At 39.5% G+C, this 18182-nt stretch overlaps 1 protein-coding gene across 1 annotated transcript; it reads left to right on the top strand.

Annotated features, from left to right (window-relative positions):
• The first annotated feature begins 12797 nt into the window (after positions 1–12797).
• On the top strand, positions 12798–14910 carry waif2 (Wnt-activated inhibitory factor 2). The gene has a single exon (XM_051402252.1). The coding sequence runs from the start codon at positions 13038–13040 to the stop codon at positions 14109–14111; it is 1074 nt and encodes a 357-aa protein (XP_051258212.1). The 5' UTR covers positions 12798–13037; the 3' UTR covers positions 14112–14910.
• The last annotated feature ends 3272 nt before the right edge of the window (positions 14911–18182 follow it).

The following is an 18182-nucleotide window of genomic DNA, read 5'->3' as shown; positions in this document are numbered from 1 at the left end:
AAGCTGTTGCGTGTGTATTCTGTAACAAGGCCTGCGTCAATATCTGTAACACAGACCGACAGAGTTACTAACAGCTGAGTTGGCCTGACTCAACATGTCTCCTGTAAGCCGCTGGTCATCAACGTTACAACCACACCTACATGAATTATACACACAGCTGTAACCATAACAATGAACTCTGACCTTCAGTGTAAAGGTGTGGCTGGAATATTAAAGTGGTTAACGAGAGTAAAATTTGCCATTTGAATCCCATTTTTCCTGTATTTCTACATAAATAATATAAATAATAGAATATGGTAACCAATGCTGAAATAATGAGGTTGGTCATCATGCTAAATTCTGCAAGAATAATATTAAATATGAATAGAAAAAGCTGTCTTACATCATTATGACACTGTTGATAGATATTCATTTTCACAACAAACATATATGAAATATATCATATTCACACACATTTTCACAGTTACGCACTGTCAATACTTGTATGTAAGAGCACTGCAAATGAATGTTAGCCTTTTATGTACAGCAAGTCTAGTGTGTAGTTATTTTTATTATTATGAGTAATGATTATACCTCAGATTAGATTCTTTCTTCTCAGAGTTTTGTAATCACATTTTTTATAATCCTTCAAAAACTAACATTCATGTATCATTACTTAATGTCTACCTTTTAAGATAAAAGAGAGTCAATTAATAATCAAACTTTAAATATGAATAACATTTCTTTATTCCTTCCTTCTTCCTTTAATCTCTTCCTTCCAACCTATCTCAATATCCTGGGCTAAATTACTAAATAGCCTTCTAATCAACCAGCTCACATGTCCTTTCTTTCTTTTCATCCCCTCTCCAAAGAAAGACATTAAATGTAACTGCTGCTGCCGCCTGCTCATTCCGTGAGCATGTGTGGAACACGTCCGCATCCACAGCTGGTCCAGGTCCACAGACGCCAAAGACAATATTGAACTGTGTAGGCAGGCTGTCCATGTGAACTACTCGAGTATATCAGAGCAAAATCAGCAGCTCATTTCACATTCTCAGCCAGAATCTGACAGCTGGCCAAACAGTAGTGCCAATTATTGTGGTTAAAAAAAAATAATAATAAAAAGATTTTGCCCTGTCACTCAGTTCGGGGACTCACAAGGGACGTGTTAAAACTAAACTTGGAGTTTACAGCCACACTAGTGCCTCTGTGGAGCTGCAATATTAATTGTAAAGAAAGCCAAACCAATAGATCAACCAAAATATAAATGGAAACTCTGGGATCACCAAAGTTGACTAAGACCATGAATGTTTGCACCAAATTGTACAGTTGTCAAGACAAATTGACTCAAAGTCAGAGGGGTTCATCCTCTGGGGACCGGGAAAGTCTGTACAGGCATTTGACTAGCAATCAATCCAGTAGCTGTAGGTGGACTGACCCACTGACCATCCATGGAGCTATGCATGGCTGACAAAATGCAGCAGATTACCCTTCTGACATCATTCGGGTAATTTTCCTCAGACTTGACATGACAAAGCTTTTTTTGAGTCACTGCCAGCAGAGTGCAAAGGTCAAGCTGAGAAACACAACCCAAAAGACAACCTGAAATAAAAACCAAAAGGGACTCAATGCTGGCAAAAGGAAACTGTTCACCTTTAAGCTTTTTGTCATATTTTAGCTTTAATAGTCTGCTATTGTTGTTTGTGATCATAATTTATTTTCATTTTGGTACTTAAACAGTAACAATCTCATTGACCTCTCTTTCACCACTTATTCATCAACTTGCACTTTAAATCCTCCCATGCAGACCCCTGTGGAGGGTCTCATGTCACCTTTACCAGACAAAATAGCCCTCTTGTCGCCTTCCTCCCATCCTTATAGTTACATGAGCCCCTCACTCTGCTCTCTGAGAGCTCCGACCCCCTTAAGCTCTCCGATGTCTGCATCTGCCTTTGAGAGGATATGTTCCTTTAGTCAGTCTCCTCAATGCTCCATCTTTCAGCCCCTCTCTTCACAGCAGAGGACATCTGATACATGATGCAGACGATGGTAATGTGGCTGGTGCTCATGTAAAAATAAAATCCCCATCAGTCTTCCACACAGGCAAGGTTATTACGCACTATTATGGAAATGGCTGACAGTAAATAATAGTCACTCAAGACTGAGTGTTAAGTACAATGATGTATTTAAAACAGTTTCGAAAGACAAAAATAGAAACATTCATTAACTTTTGCTTGCACTTGCAGGCTACAATTTCAACATCCAAATCATTATTAGAAAGAGAGAGCGATGGCTTGGGAATCACAGCCTATGTAGTTGAGGGCTGGTGTAATGTCAGCTGCAGAGAAGGGGGCTTGCTAAATTTGGGACGTGCACAAGAGAGGCGTGTACACTACCGGACAAGGTGAGGGTCAGCTGGGCCAACAGACCCGGCGGCAGTCACTCTCCTGAAACAGTTCACTTTGCTGGAACACAGTCACACACCTCTGACTAAGCAGCTCGACAAATACAAGGTAAGGGTTTAATTGGCACTCCAATCTATGTATTTTTAGCCATGCTACTATAGTGCCACTTGGATCTGGGGACGGCAGTCAGTGGGTGGGTCCACCACCATGAGGCTGACATTTGTGGTTTTACTATAAGACAAATTTAGCGCCAAAATCAGGTCAAATGTTTAATTTTATGACCAAATACCTGAAAAACTAATGACATTCCCATCAGTCTCATCTGTAATTTGTGTTGCTAATTGCTCATTTCTAATTAGTAACACAGTTCCCATACATTTTCCCTTTCAAAATTCCATACTTTTCCAGACTTAGATTTTCAGACCATATTTGATGTAAATAAATGGTTTTAAAATATAACTGTTAACATGTATGTAACATTTTTTTTTTTTTTTTTTTTTAAAAAAAAAAAAAAAAGAACAAATAATTTTTTTTTTTTTTTAAAAAAAAGGTTTTTTTTTTTGGGGTTTGGGGGTTTGAAAAAGTTTTTTGGGAAAAATTTTTTTTTTTTTTTGTTTTTTTTTTTTTTTTTTTTTTTTGGGAGAAGGTTATTATGGAAAAATTTTTTCCTTTTTATTTTTTTTTTTTTTGTTTTTTTGGGGGGTGTTTTTGATTATGTATGTAGTTAGCATGCTAAATTTAGCTCAAGATTCCACTGTTCAGCCTCACAGAGCTGTTAGCATGGCTGCAGACTCTTGGTCTGTGTGAGTTTGGGACCTTTCCTATATCAGCTGATTCTTATCATTTAAATCCCTAAGTGAAGTTTTTATTTTGCATATGTTAAGTTTCATCGCATTATCGTCCGCAATGAGAAGAGTTGTTGTTGACAAACTCTATGGAGGAATGCTTTCTACTGTCCCCTGACTACTGTCTGCTTGTTATGATGTTCCCAGATATGAAAGCTGAATATTGCTGACATTATTCATCCCACTCCAGGGAACAATAACCCAGGTGACATACTTCGAACCTCAAAAAGCAAATAAAAAATATTGAGAGGAAAGTCGCCCTTGGGGAAATTTATTTATTTACTTAGTTCATATTCTGTTGTGTCAGCACTTCCTTCTGCCAGCTGGGGTACTAAATATGTTAACTGAAGAATAAAAAGCCTGCCGTCCTTTTTCTTTCTTTTTTCATAACTGTCATAAAAGTATATTCATCTGACAAAGCAATGATAATATAAGTAGGTTAAAGTAAAACATCCTTCATCAGCAACCTTGAAATGGAGTATTAACTTTTCATTATATGCAGGATATTTGGTGGGATAAGTAAGATGGTTAATGGAATATTATATTCATTATATTATTTAAATATGTTATTTTTATATTATATAGAAAGAGAAAAGAAAGAAACTGACAAGGACAAAGAAAAGACCTGACAAAAACACTTTAATGAAGTAGTACAGTTAAATTATTATTATTATATAAATTATCATACAAATAGTACTTCACATGTCTCTGAAAATCCCAGAATCCAACAAAGAGAATACATTCCACTTATATGTGTATCTGCATTTGTTTAATCATATGTTATGTTATGACATAAACTCTGATCAGTCTATAGTTTTCCACTCTGGCCACACAGAGTGATCAGCAGCCAAAGCTAACTCCTCTGATTGAGTGACTTGGTTTTGTTTATAGGTTGTATTTTGTGTGTGTGTTTGATGAAGCTGTAGACGGGCTTGGGTTTGGGCAGACAGGCTCACATAAAACCGTAGATCTATCTTGTCGGGCCATGGGGGTTAAAGCTAAGAATAGGTCCCCCTCTCTCTCTGCTCTCCAGATAAAAATAATGACCTCCCCTTTTTAATAAGCTCCGCCATTATAAATGTAAGATAATGTCTCCCTCCTTCTTGTCCATCTATCCATGCCTCCTTTCCTCTGACAGTGTCCCGCTCTGTTCTCAGCCGTAATGGCACAAGTATTTTCAGCATCATGGTGAAACGTGGATGGATGATGAAGACATTTCCCTTTATGACTGCTCATGCTTCTCCTTCATTTTCTGCCCCCCACTGTAATGTGTAATATGATCCTTTATTGCTCTCTGTAAGGAAATTTCCTTTTCACTTTCCCCCTTCACAAGAAGAGCGCATGATCAGCTGCCGAGCAGGTAGGGATTTGGTGTCGTGTTCAAGGACACTTCAATGCGTGCTGGTCCTCTTGCTTACAAGTTGTCTCCCTTCTGCCTTTCTACTTAATTATTCCCATAAACGCACATCAGCACCAGAAAACTGTTGTTTTTTTCCCAAAACTTAAATGCTTCTGTTCTCGCTGTGATGATATCTACAAGGATTGTATGAGTGCTAAAGAGTTGTTTATCTGGTGGCAGTGGTGGAAAAAGTGCTCAGATATCGTGCTTGAGTAAAAGTACCAATAAAACAGTATAAAGTCCTCAATTGCAAGTAAAAACCCTTATTTTAAATCATACTGCTGCAAAAGTAGATTATATAGCTATAACAAAATGTAGGCCTACTGAAAGTAACAAAAGTAAAAGTGCTCATTATGCAGAAGAACTGTCCTCTGTGACTGATTACTTATAATATATGACACTATTAAATTGTTAATACTGCTTCAACAGTGTGTAAGTAGTGTTTTACTGTTAGCTGGTCAGGGTTGTTTTATTATTATATTTACATTTAGGTAGTTTAATCCAGTGGTTCCTAACCTAGGGGTATGTCAGCCTCCAAAGGATTACTAAATAAATCTGAGCGGTTGTGAGAGTTCAGCTACAAAAATTTGTATTCATCAGGATTTGCTTTTGGAGGAAATATTGGATAAATTAACCTCTGTGGTGTTTGAACATTTAAATAAAATCATCTCGGAGGTTTAGAGAGGAAACTCTTTGGTGGAACTGCTAATGAGAAAAATGCCCAAACGAGACACTTCCTTTTATTAAGGGGTCAGAAGCCTAAAAGGTTGGGAATCTTTGACAAAATTTTATAAGCTTATCATATGTTTTTAGTATAATACTTCCTCTGAAATGTTGTGAAACAGACGTTTATAGTAGATGTAATGTACCAAATACCGCAAAATTGTACTAAAGCATTGTACTTGAGTTAATGTACTTAACTAATTTGCACCACAGTCTGGTGGCCAATACCTTTTGCTAACTACCTTCTTTGACCACACACAGTCCTGGAGATCTCACATCGCACATCTCTAAGCAGCTAAAAATGCATAAATTATTGAATAAATGAGAGGTGAAAGCATCCGACTCTGGTCGCTGCTCGTCCATCTCCACAGTGTCCTGCTGCCCTGGGTGCGGTTTGCCCTGGAAAGTTCACCCTGACTGTGGGTAGAAGTGATGAGCCAGTTGCTGATGGATGGAGGGGACTACTACTCTGATTGCCTGGCCCTGCCAAACATAAATATTGCCTCTTACTTTGCCCCTTCAGGACAGCCTGACAGCAGCAAGGTTTATTGGGAGACGTTGAGGGAGTGATGTCAGGCAGGATAACCAAAATGTACCTGTATAACTCTGTCTATTCTGTGTAATGTCTATTATTTGTCCTTTTAATTGACTATATTTCAATAGCCTAGTGTTGGTATTTAACGATTAGGTGACCGGTTTCAACACATTGTCACTTGATTATCTGATGACCTCCATGTAGTCTGGAAATCCTAACTCCTGAATTTAACCAAATCCAAATCCTGCCCCTGATCAGTGTTACTACTGATCCCAGTCCTATTTTATGCTTAAACAAAGTAGACAGACTTTTTACTGTGGATGCAAGTTGAGTCTCAGCATACTGTATCTAAATAAAATGTGATCATCTATGATATGGGACCGCCATGTTATTACACTGAGTGATTCAGCACATTTTGTAACAAAGAAAGAAAGAAAATAATCAGTCCAGTAAGCATGGTGTAATTATCTAATAGACAACTGGAAGCAATTCTCCTTTTCCGAAAACGTTTTATCTGTATAGTGGCACTGAAACTGGATCGCCTACCACTGGAACTGATTAACCCCTTCTAACAGGACTGGCATCAGGCCAGCGTCTTTCCCTGACTCAAGCAGTTGGTTCACTTTCCAAGGTGTCACTGATACACTTTACCCTTCAGCAGGAGTGTCTTAACTGCCATGGTGGCCTCGGTGTCGTCAGTCAATGACAGCCAGAAGGACAAACAGCGGTCACCCGAACATCAGATATCAACCGTTTTGTAATTCAATCTAAACTGAGACTTTGCTAGCCAAGTATCCATATCATTTGTCGTGATTGTTAATGGATGGTTAGAAACGTAATGTTCATCATGGACTGAAAGAGATGTAAACTAATCCAGCCGGCTACTGGAGAAGTCATTATTGTGTAATACTAATTGTGTAAAACCATTAGGACTTTTCAAAAAATACAGCAAGTCATGAATAATTGTTTAAATGTGTATCGCCTAACATCACGCATGATTCCCTGATTATATTTATTCACATTCAAGTCCTCAGATCCTAAAGGTCGACTAAACGGTATCAATAAACAAAGTAAGTAAGTAATTAAAGTGGAACTGCAAAAAGGAAGGAAATGCCGTAATAACCCAGAAGAACTTTGTGTGACTTTTACAACAATTGAATTTTACATAGTGTTCTGCAGCTTATAGATATCTCAATAAAAACTGTTCAAAAGTCATATGTAATACTTGATAGCACAAATGACCACTTGGATTTTAATCAGTAAAAGTATTAAAAGTAGAAGTATTGTGCCTGTGAATTGTGCTTTTCAAAGAGCCACATATCTATTTGGAGAGCAAAGTGTGTGAATATGATCTTTGCCACTTGCCCGAACTTTTGATTTCTAGATCATATTACATTCACACCCCAAATCATAAGAGTTGGAGGACTATGGGTCACAACTGAATGAATGTGATGCATTACATTGAGTCAAGACTGTAATGTGAAAAATGATGAATTTATGCATCACTGTGACTATAAAGTTTGAAAACAACCTTCATCAGCAACCTTGAAATGGAGTATTAACTTTTCATTATGTGCAGGATATTTGGTGGGATAAGTAAGATGGTTAATGGAATATTATATTTATTATATTATTTAAATATGTTATTTTTATATTATATAATAATAAAGAAAATAACTGACAAAAACACTTTAATGAAGTAGTACAGTTAAATTATTATTATTATATAAATTATCCTACAAATAGTACTTCACATGTCTCTGAAAATCCCAGAATCCAACAAAGAGAATAAATTCCACTTGTATGTGTTTCTGCATGTGTTTAATCATTATGTTATGTTATGACATGAACTCTGATCAGTCTATAGTTTTCCACTCTGGCCACACAGAGTGATCAGCAGCCAAAGCTAACTCCTCTGATTGAGTGACTTGGTTTTGTTTGGCCAGTTGTGTCTGTCTGGCTACGGCTCACTCCATTACAAGTCTAGATGACTAATTAATGGTCCCGGGACAGGTGACACCGGCTCCTCAAGATCCATTTACACCCTCATCACCACAAGGGCTCTGACTGGGCTCAGCTGCACTTTTTCACTTCTCCCTCAACTCCATCCTCTCTTCTCCTCGCTCATCCCCTCATCTCTTATTCATCTGGTGGTGGAGTACTGTTTAAGGAGCAGGTCTGCGGATAGACAGATGGGCAGATTGAGAGATAGATGGAGCAGACAAATAAAGGTACGGACTGTATTTGGGTTGGGAGAGAGACAGAAAGAGCAAGGAGGGTGATGTGAAACTATTTTTACTGTTTTTTTTAAAAAAAGTTGAGTGAGGTATTTTGCAGTAGTTTGTCCAGAGGGGAGATAGATGAAGCCTGACTCCACCTGCCTGCGAGCCCAGCACACCCACACTTACCTCTGAAGAGTTTTATTTGGGTCAGATAGTATTAGACCTCATGTGAGAATGTGTGTGTGTGTGTGTGTGTGTGTGTGTGTGTGTGTGTGTGTGTGTGTGTGTGTGTGTGTGTGAGTGTAAAGGACATTATTCACAGTTGCTACAGAGTCCTTCAACTTTTCAACCCAGCTGCTTTTTCAAGTGATGGACACTATCAAACACACACACACAGTGCAAGGAGAAAGATTAAGAACATTTTAGATGAAAATACTGTTACCCATGAGCACTCTGATGTACCACAGCATGTCCCCTGGCACCCATCTAATGGACAGAAGCAGTATAAGTGTGTGTGCCTCTAGCCAGTAATGATCCTGCACATACAAAAGCTCCATGAGTCACTTTCATAGTTAAGAGAGTTATGTCTCTATAGAGAAGGAAAGGAAATTTCACTTTTATTAAAGCTTAAAGTCCTTTTCATGCAAAACTTAAATGAACATTGCTAATCTGTCAAAGGTAAGAAGAAACGGCAGACTCCATTGAAGATGTAATACTGTAACTACTACAGTATGTCAAACTACTTTCTCCTTCCCACAGTATTAAACAGACCGCTCTGTTATTTAAAGGTCATGATTTTAGAAGGGTTTCTGAATGCAGCAAGAAAATGGTTCAAGCCTTACGGTATATAATATGCAGTGTAATAGAACAGCAAACTCAAACTCCTGCTTCAAACATTAATATACAGTGCAGTTGTTTATGGTATTGTGTCCATCCCCACCTTATCCATAAACAATAATGTAATGTAGCTCATTACAACACATTTTTGTGTCAACATATGTAAATGTCTGTTGTGTCAATAAAGGTGCTACATAATTTTTAGGCTATTTTATAATGGCGCATCTTCACACAGCAGTCTCTGTGTGTGATATTGGGCCAGAGAGATGATCAAGGTGCATATAATGTCTCTGATAGCCTAAGAGTTTGGGTAGAGTCATGCTGGGAGATCTGCACCTACTTTACCAACTATCCTGTGCACTGTGGTACCCTCAGGCCTTGAAGACTGTTTTTACATGCTGTATATATGCTTGTGTCCTTAACTTGGGCCATAAGTCCAGCATGTGTCAGTCATGTACCAGCTGGAGGGAGGACGGAGGACAGATCAGCTTGGCTGTTAAAACAAGGTTAATGAATGACGAATGACGCGGCAAGGATGAAGGAATAAAATCTAAATGTGAGAGTGGACAGCAGGAGCAATTTGCAGTGGACATATACTTCTACACATAGCACATAAAATGTAATCATGCTCATGTACAAAAACAGTATGCAGCTGCTAATTTAGCACCGAAGCTGGCAGAAATAACGACACACCTGAGGATAGGAGGAAAACTCGCACGCCAAGGTTACTGGCAACTGGTCGCACACCCACAAGTTTACACACACATACACATACACACACTGTAGTCAGGAGATAGGGATGGGCAGCCTTGAGTAAATCAATTACGAGGTTCAGTGTCAAGTTGAAGGCCAAGAGGAGGGCACCATAACAATATCCCAGCAACGGCCTGTGAATAGCAGCCACCACTAAATCAGCTCTCTGCACCGGCAGATAGAGTGGACACCTGTGGAGCAGGCGAAAGGGTCCTAAGAGGAGAAGAGGAGGACTGAGCAGATGTCCTTGTTTGTTTGGAGGAAGAAATACTATCCCATATGCCTTAATAGGCAAAACAACCTGACATTAATATGGCCCTTTGTGCTTATCGGGAGCACCAGCAGTAAGGCCATTCTCCATCATTCTCTATCTCCTTTCTCATTGTCTCTCTGTCTCCCAGTGTCTATATTTACATCCCAACCAAAGCCATTTCTGTCCATCCGTTCCAGATTTAGTGCTCTTGGGCACGACAGCAAAAGTGCAATCAGCTCAAGACTCCCTAGTGCCATGGCCCCTGTTTTATACAAACAAACACTAGTACTAAATGGCTTCTATGGGTCTTATTGTCCTTTAAAGGAATGGTTTGTCATTTTGGGAAGTGCACTTATTTGCATTCTTGCTGAGAGTCTAATATGTGCTCCTTTTAATTTATGATACCAGTAGCATCACTGAGTCAGTTGGGATTCTGTAACTTTGTAACAAGAATGGACATACTGAATATACACTATAGTGTATAAGTATGCGGTCTGGGGTATATGGAGTTTTGGTCTGGGAGTGTTTTTCATGGTTTGGGCCCCTTGCTTCCAATTAAGGGAGATTTCAATGTTACAGCATACACTGAGATTTTAGATAACAGTGCCCCTCCAACTTTGGGCCCATGTCCAAAAAGAATTGTTTTTTCCAGTTTGGTGTGAAAGAATTTGCCCAGCCTCCACCTCATCCAACACTCTCAGGATGAACTGAGACCCGAAGAGGTTATTTCCTAACACCTCTTTCAACACCCTCAGGATAACTGAGACCCGAAGAGGTTATTTCCCAAAATCAGTTCCTAACCCGTGCTGCTGTGGCTTTCATGGGTGTAAAGCCCTGCAACCAGGTTCCAAAATCTTGTGGAGTGGAAACTGGTGTAGCAGCTGATTATTGGCCAGGGTTTTAGAAAGAGATTGTAAACAATCATGTTTGGGATGTCCTCATACTTTTAGCTTCTGAATATAACTGCGTATATAAAGCTAACCCTGTGAGACTAGCATATACTACATTTACTAAACAAGCCAGTTACTATACTGTATACACTGTACTTTTGACTTTTCTGTGCAGTTTCAAAGAAATGTCATCATAAGCCTGAAGAAAACTGAAGGCTTTGGACATAATAAGCATGCACACAAACACACAACACAAAAAAAAAACACACACACACACACACACACACACACACACACACCATGGTCTTTGTCTTGGTGTGTGCTCTCACTCAGCCAGCAAACACACACACACACACACACACACACACACACACACACACACACACCACAAAAGAAGAAAGAAAGAAAGAGTGAAAAAGAAGAACAGTTGTGTTCATTGTAACCATGACCAGGTGTCAGTGGGGATGTTCAATGACAGCTTACTGTTACTCTGCATCTGCTCCAATTAACTAAACCCCAAATGGTTTGATTTGAACTTTTTTTGTCATCCTGAAAGTTATTTTTGTATCCTGTGTCTTTGATAAACAGGACCACACACACGTGACAGCGAGGAGTGGATACTGTTAAGTAGTATTTGTCCTTCATTTCTTAACCATTTCCACCAAATCGTTCTGTTTTTAAACCTGTCCTCACTTCACTTTCCTTCCCCCCTTCTTTATGCACTTAGAACTGACTGCACTGCTCTGCCATTTGGAGCTCTACATGGTGCTGAACCTCTCATTGTCTCTTCCTGTCTCCTTCTTTATTTCTTTTTCTTCCTCAGTTCATGTTGTGTTTGTTGTCAGTTTAAACAACTAAGGCTTACTCCTTTTTTCTTCTTTCCTTCCTTACATCTTTCCATTTGAAGGCTTCTTCTTTCCTTGTATCCTTTGGGCACAGAACAACAGAAGTTACTTATTAGGAGGTACTGTAGTGCTCTGTGGAGCTGTCCGTGGTGCTGAACCTCTAACTGTCTCTCTTTCTATGAGCAGACCTTCTTTCTCTCTATCTCTCTTTCTTTCTGGCTGACCATTAACATACTTGATTAAACTGATAAAAACTCCATCTGCTTCTGTCTTATTTATGTGTCCTTCATAAACCACTTTGTTCAGCTCAGCATTATGTTGGTTGGTGGAGTCAAAATATTGTCACCATTTCCATGATAAAACATGCACTATACCATGGCGCCTTCAAGACACAATATAGCTCAATTAGGAGATAATTCACTTCACCCTCATTACTTCCAGGCTTAAATGTTTCATCTCCTTGTTTCCGGTTAAGTAATGAGAAACCAGTCCCATGTCCTAGTCCAGCACCACATGCCCCATGCAAATTTCAGTGTTGGAAGCGGTGTATGTATTCAAGCTTATTGATTTGTTTGCCAACTCTATACTGTAGACGTGGAGAGCGTGACCAACTCCCTGAAAGCGAGTTTTCTTTCTTTCGAAAAGGGATCAATGACCCTAGGCCCCATTAAACTGGCTACACTGGCCGCACATAATTAAAGCAACTGATTTGCAACAAACACAATGTGCCATAAATTAGGGCTGTAATAATGGAAACGTGGCGTGGGAAGGAAACAACCAACTTTTTTGAAGTTTAAATTAACCTACAGCCATCTGTCGTGATAAATGAGCTCATTTTCATTCAAACGCAACAATACACTCAGGAGGGTGTCTTTAGTCAAACCAACATGTGGCCATTAAAACCATTTAACTCTTTCACATATCTGTAGTAAATTGCCTTCTGTGTTAATCCTATTTCCTATCAAAGATAATAACTATATAATAGGATGATTTGGGAGTACTGTCGCGTACATCTCTCTCTCTCTCTCTCTCTCTCTCTCTCTCTCTCTCTCTCTCTCTCTCTCAGTGACAGGCGTCAAAAATACCACCAAGGGAGCGCAGATCAGCAGCTTTCCACTCAGCCACACTCCGCTGTTGTCCACCGTCCGATGCGTAAGTATCCCACAGAAAACTCATCTTTTCTCCAAACGGAGACGCAGAGCGCCGAGATGACCGCGGAAGGCGCGTTTTTTCTATCCTGATGGTTCAAAGTAGCAGGTGCCGGACTGATTCGACTTTATATGCCTGAGAGGATTGTAGTCGGTCGCCTTCTTTGCAAGACACATCGGCATCGACCTGCTTGGAGACTAAAATGAGGGAGAAGATGTGGATATTTCGGAGTGCAGACAATTCAAAGTGTGTTTTTTTTATTTGGAATCAGTGGTGTTTGTGTTACGCAGCCGTGGTGTGTTTGCTGTTCTCGCCTGTCAGGATGGATGACGCCTGCCCGTCGTCCTGCATCTGTGCCAGAGACTCGGGGACAGTGACCTGTCGTGATGGGGAGGACTCTGACGTACCAAGAGACATACCGGAGTGGACGTCCACCTTGATACTCAAGGGAAGAAACATCTCAACTTTACAGCGCGGTGCGTTCATGATCAACGGCACGGAGTTGGAAATGACAACACTGTCGTTGTCCTATAACGGGATACAGGCAATTGAACCTTACGCCTTCCTGGGACTCACCCGGTTGCATTTGCTGGATCTGAGCCACAATCAGTTGGAGTCTATCTCGGCCAGGGCTTTCCACGGGTTACTAGAGCTGCGCTCTCTTTACCTAAATCAGTCTATTTTAGCCCCGGCCACGACGCAGCTCTCCAATGCGCTCAGCACACTAAGTTTACGCAACCTCCACAGGCTGGAGTTGGCGGGAAACAGCCTGAAGTCCATACCCCTAATGACATTAGATATCTATAATCTGCACGCGTTAGTGCTGATAAATAACTCAATAGAGAGCATGGAGTGGGAAAACGTGACCAATTTGTACCAGCAAAAGCGCTTACGCGTCTACTTGTCTTTAAACCCGTTTCGGTGCAACTGTGAACTGGAAGCGTTTTACTACTGGTTGAAGAACTCATCCCAGTGCCCGGATGCAGGGCGTCTCCTGTGCAGCGAGCCGGAGGGCAAGAGGGGGATTCCCGTGGAGAGGCTCCGGAGAGAGGACGTGGATTGTATGAACGAGAACCTTGAGGCGGTTTCATACGTGTTCCTCGGTATAGTGTTGGCTCTGATTGGGGTGGTGTTTCTCATGGTGCTGTATCTCAACCGTGGGGGCATCAAACGGTGGCTCAACAACATCCGAGAGGCGTGCCGAGACCAGATGGAGGTCTACCATTACCGTTACGAGCAGGACTCAGACCCGAGGCTGGCCAACGTGGCTGTCTAACCCCTCTGAAACGTCCGACCAGTGCTGTAGAAGCAGAGGACAGGGGATCCGAGCTGAAAAAGTACTTCATCTAAAAGACCCTGGTAGTGTCCTGTCACAATCAAAATCAATAATTTAAAAAAAAGTGTAACTTTTCAGCAGCTGGCCAATGAACTGGGATATGCAAAGAGCCAAAGACACTTAAATAACAAAGATACTGTTATTGTATATATTGTACATAAGTATCTCCTCAAGACAAGAATGCATTTCATGCATCATGTCAATTTGCAGTCTGCAGCAGTTTGTCAGACTAACTTAGTATTATTTATCTTATTAACCAAGTGACAAATATACAGTGACGGTATGAAGCTTTCTAGTTTGAAAAGCTGGAATGAAATGGTGAATCAATGTGATTACTGAAAACTGCAGCCCTTGCAAACGGCTGAAAACTAATAGTCTGCATTCAGGAAACCTTGCAGGGAAAACAAGATATTCCTGTTTCTAATCTACTGTGGGAGGGAGTGCATAATTCAAAGGGTGAGAGAGAAAAGTGGTAGAGAAGGGGGCTGGGGCAGGTAAGATGAGGAAAGCATGTTTGTTGGAGTGCCATGGTCATGCAAGCAGGCGATGCTGGAGTAAACTGTCATGTTTAATCATCAACCACATGGCATAAGTTGTCTTTACACAGGTGTATCCTTTGAACACCAGATCGGTTTATCAGTAAAGGGGCTAAAACAGAATCTAACCATGCATGTGATTGTTGTAGGCGTAGAAAACCAACTAAAACATCAATAAAAAGGTCAAATAAAAAAAAAAATAATGGTGCGTTAGCAGTGTTCTTTATGTCAGTATATTTTATCATCACTGTCAGTAAACTTCATGCAGCGGTTTGCTGGACATTAAACAGAGGAAATGTTTCCCTGTTATTATTTAGAAAATGAAAAATGGAAACCAGCCAAGCAGGTGTGAGTTAATCTAATCCAATAAAATGCCACATTGTCACCACCTCTGGGCTCCAGAAAAGGTCTCGACTATCTCATCTGCTTCTTTTTTTTAAAGCACCAAAGAGTGCAAGGCTGGCAGGGGTCTGCATGGCGAGATATTACTGAAAGGCATGGCAGCGTTAATCTCATCAGCACTGTGACTAATAAACCGTGGAGAATGATGATCGACCTGTGAAGTCAGTATCTCTCTATAGCCTGGAGCTCATCAACCCTCTTAACTGAAGGTCTACATTATGACCACAAGGTCAAGCATGAAAAGCTGGAGAAAAAAGCTTTGTGTGTGTGAGCATATTCATTTAAATATGTTAATGAGTGAGTGCAAATGATGCACGTTAGGCAAAGAATAGATGAAAGTGAAAACGACAAACATATTTTTGTGATACAGGGATCACAAAAAGGGATTTTCATGATAATTAATTGTTTAGGTATTAATTAGCCTCTCTTCTTATGTAATTAAAAGGTTTGTGCATGAACACTGGCTGACAAAACTACCCAGAATCAGTGTAAATTCACAGGCTTTCACTCGCTTGTAAGTCATAATAAACCTGATTAATACACCAGAGACATTACAATCAGTAGAGTTGATGTACAATTGTGTGACAAAAAGTGTAATGATGAGACACTTTAAACCACACAAACATATCAAAAAATAACACATATTACAGTGTCATATATTTGTGCATTTAAAAACATTCAATAAACAAATAAATAGATAGATTTTCCACTTTGTGCACTCTGAGAGTATTTCACTATGTCAGCAGTGTACGAGCCGCCTTTACATAACAGTAACATCAAAATGTGAGACATTGTCACTTGATATTAGGTGACATGACAGTGTACCATAGACTGTCATGTTGTATATGGGGGCCGAGGTGTAACAGGATAAAAGTATGTTGACATGACTAATTTTGACATCATACACTTAATGTATAGTCACAAATGATTCTGAGAAATTTTCAACGGGGGTCCATACCGCTAAAGGACAGTGTCTTAGGACATATACAACAGAGATATAAATAAAGAAACAAAACGAACAACTGAAACACCTACTTGTGTGTGAGTGGGTCAGAAAATGTATCTACAAGGACGGGACTGAAACAAACTTCATATGGATTACACATGACAGTGTGTGAAAAATATGTTGTGACAGTGGCTGAAAAAGTTGGAAGAGTGTGTGTGCATGTGTGTTTTTGTGCTGTATATGCATGTCCTAGCTAACCAGAGTCTACAGCAACACTAGCAGTTCTGTAAGAGTGTATGTAGACACACTGGTGCTTCGAGCTAAATGCTAACATTAGCGTGGTGACATGCTCACAGTGAAAATGCTAGCATGCTTGTGGCATGTTTAGCACATATAATGTTCACTATCTTAGTTTAGCGTGATAGTATGTTAACAATAGCAAATTAATACTAAACACTAGGGCTGCAACGATTAGGCTAGTAGATTAGTTTTTATAACCAATTCATTGTTTAAGTTATTTTTCACTCAGAAATGCTGTTTTCAGCCTCTCAGATATTGAGATTTCCTGCTTTCCTTTGTGTTATGTCATATTCAACTGAGTATCTTAGGGTTTGGGACTGACTAAACAAGACATTTAAAGACATCTCCTGGACTTTGACAAATTGGGATGGACATTTTTTACTAATTTCTGAAATTTTATAGATTGAATGAATACCTGATTAATCGAAATAACTGGCAGATTAACACAAGAATAGGTGAGGCTGATTGGGATGTCATTAGTTTCCCAAGTATTTGATCAAAAACATTTTTGACTAGATGATTGACAATGAAGGTCTTTACAAAAAGATATTTCAAAATAGTGGACTGACAAAGCAGCTGACAGGCCGAGATTCCCCTCCAAAGAGCCATGTCACTGGCTGCCTAAAAATGAAGTCTCTAGGCTTAATCTAAACAGTCCACTGTTGATGTCCAACCTGTAAATGTCTACAATGTGCATACTCTAATGTGACTGTGTCAAAATCACTTGTTTGGTTAATTCTTAGAATTCTGGGTTAAACTAAGATATGGGTCAGCATCACATATCACCAAATAGTGAACACATATATTTCTGTGATCTAATAATTAACTAATTGAGATTGGAGTAATTTTGGAAAATAGTTATTGTAAAATTCCTACACTATGGTTTCACTGGAATCACTTATAATAGTTGTACAATTATATTCATAATTGACAACAATGTGTTTTAACATTTGTGGATAGAAATCTAATCGGGGCATTATAACATGCTGGATGCCACAGGGTTCTATCCTTGGACCACTCCTATTCTTCTTTTATATTAATGCTGCAGCATCATCCTCCATGTTCCTCACTTAATTTTTACAGATAATACCAATTTATTCCTCTTGCATACACATTTTTCTGTACTTATAGCCAAAGTTAAAATGTCACATTAACATAAAAAATAATGGGTTTTTTTCACCGTTGGAAATTACCCAACTACCCAGATCCACAAGGTTCATTGGAGTCCTGATTGATGAAACTCTAAGCTGGAAAAATCATATTCAGTTTGTTTACAATAAAATATATTTACAGAATTGCCACATTTATCAGAAGTGCTGAGAACTCGGCACCTATCATCAGTCAGTTCAATATTGTATCCATTTTTTAGCATAAATATGTATACAAAACCTGTGTTTTCATTTGCATCTGCCTGCTTTTCTTTTCCAGGCTTTGTGAAGTACTTTTCCAGCCAAACTGTGATGTACATAACTATAATATGAGACAATGTTCTGTACTGGGGTCTGTCAGTTCTCTATGCGATATAGGGGATCTCAGCTATAAATAGTTATATTCAAATTGCATTTCAGTCTACCTCACTCAAGAATGTTAAATATAGGCTTTGGTCCTGTCTGATAAACCAAGCTGTCTGAACTGATCATATGTGACCATAACTGACCCTTTTCTATCTTCTGTACACGTGCGCACACACTCACATACTTTGCATTAGTCGGCTGAATCGTTCTACACCTCATATTGCAAACACACACATACACTAACGCACACATAGTCTCTCTACATTATTTTTTATTTATGTTGCTTACTTTATGTTTTCCTTTTGAGTCTATG

The sequence above is a fragment of the Dicentrarchus labrax genome, unplaced genomic scaffold (assembly GCF_905237075.1).
Source record: "Dicentrarchus labrax unplaced genomic scaffold, dlabrax2021, whole genome shotgun sequence".
NCBI lineage: Eukaryota > Metazoa > Chordata > Actinopteri > Moronidae > Dicentrarchus > Dicentrarchus labrax.
Note: the sequence above shows the minus strand (reverse complement) of the source record. Positions and strands in the feature narration are given on the sequence as shown.

Coding starts and splice junctions, on each gene's coding strand:
- waif2 (XM_051402252.1), top strand. CDS start 13,038: ATGAGGGAGAAGATGTGGATATTTCGGAGTGCAGACAATTCAAAGTGT.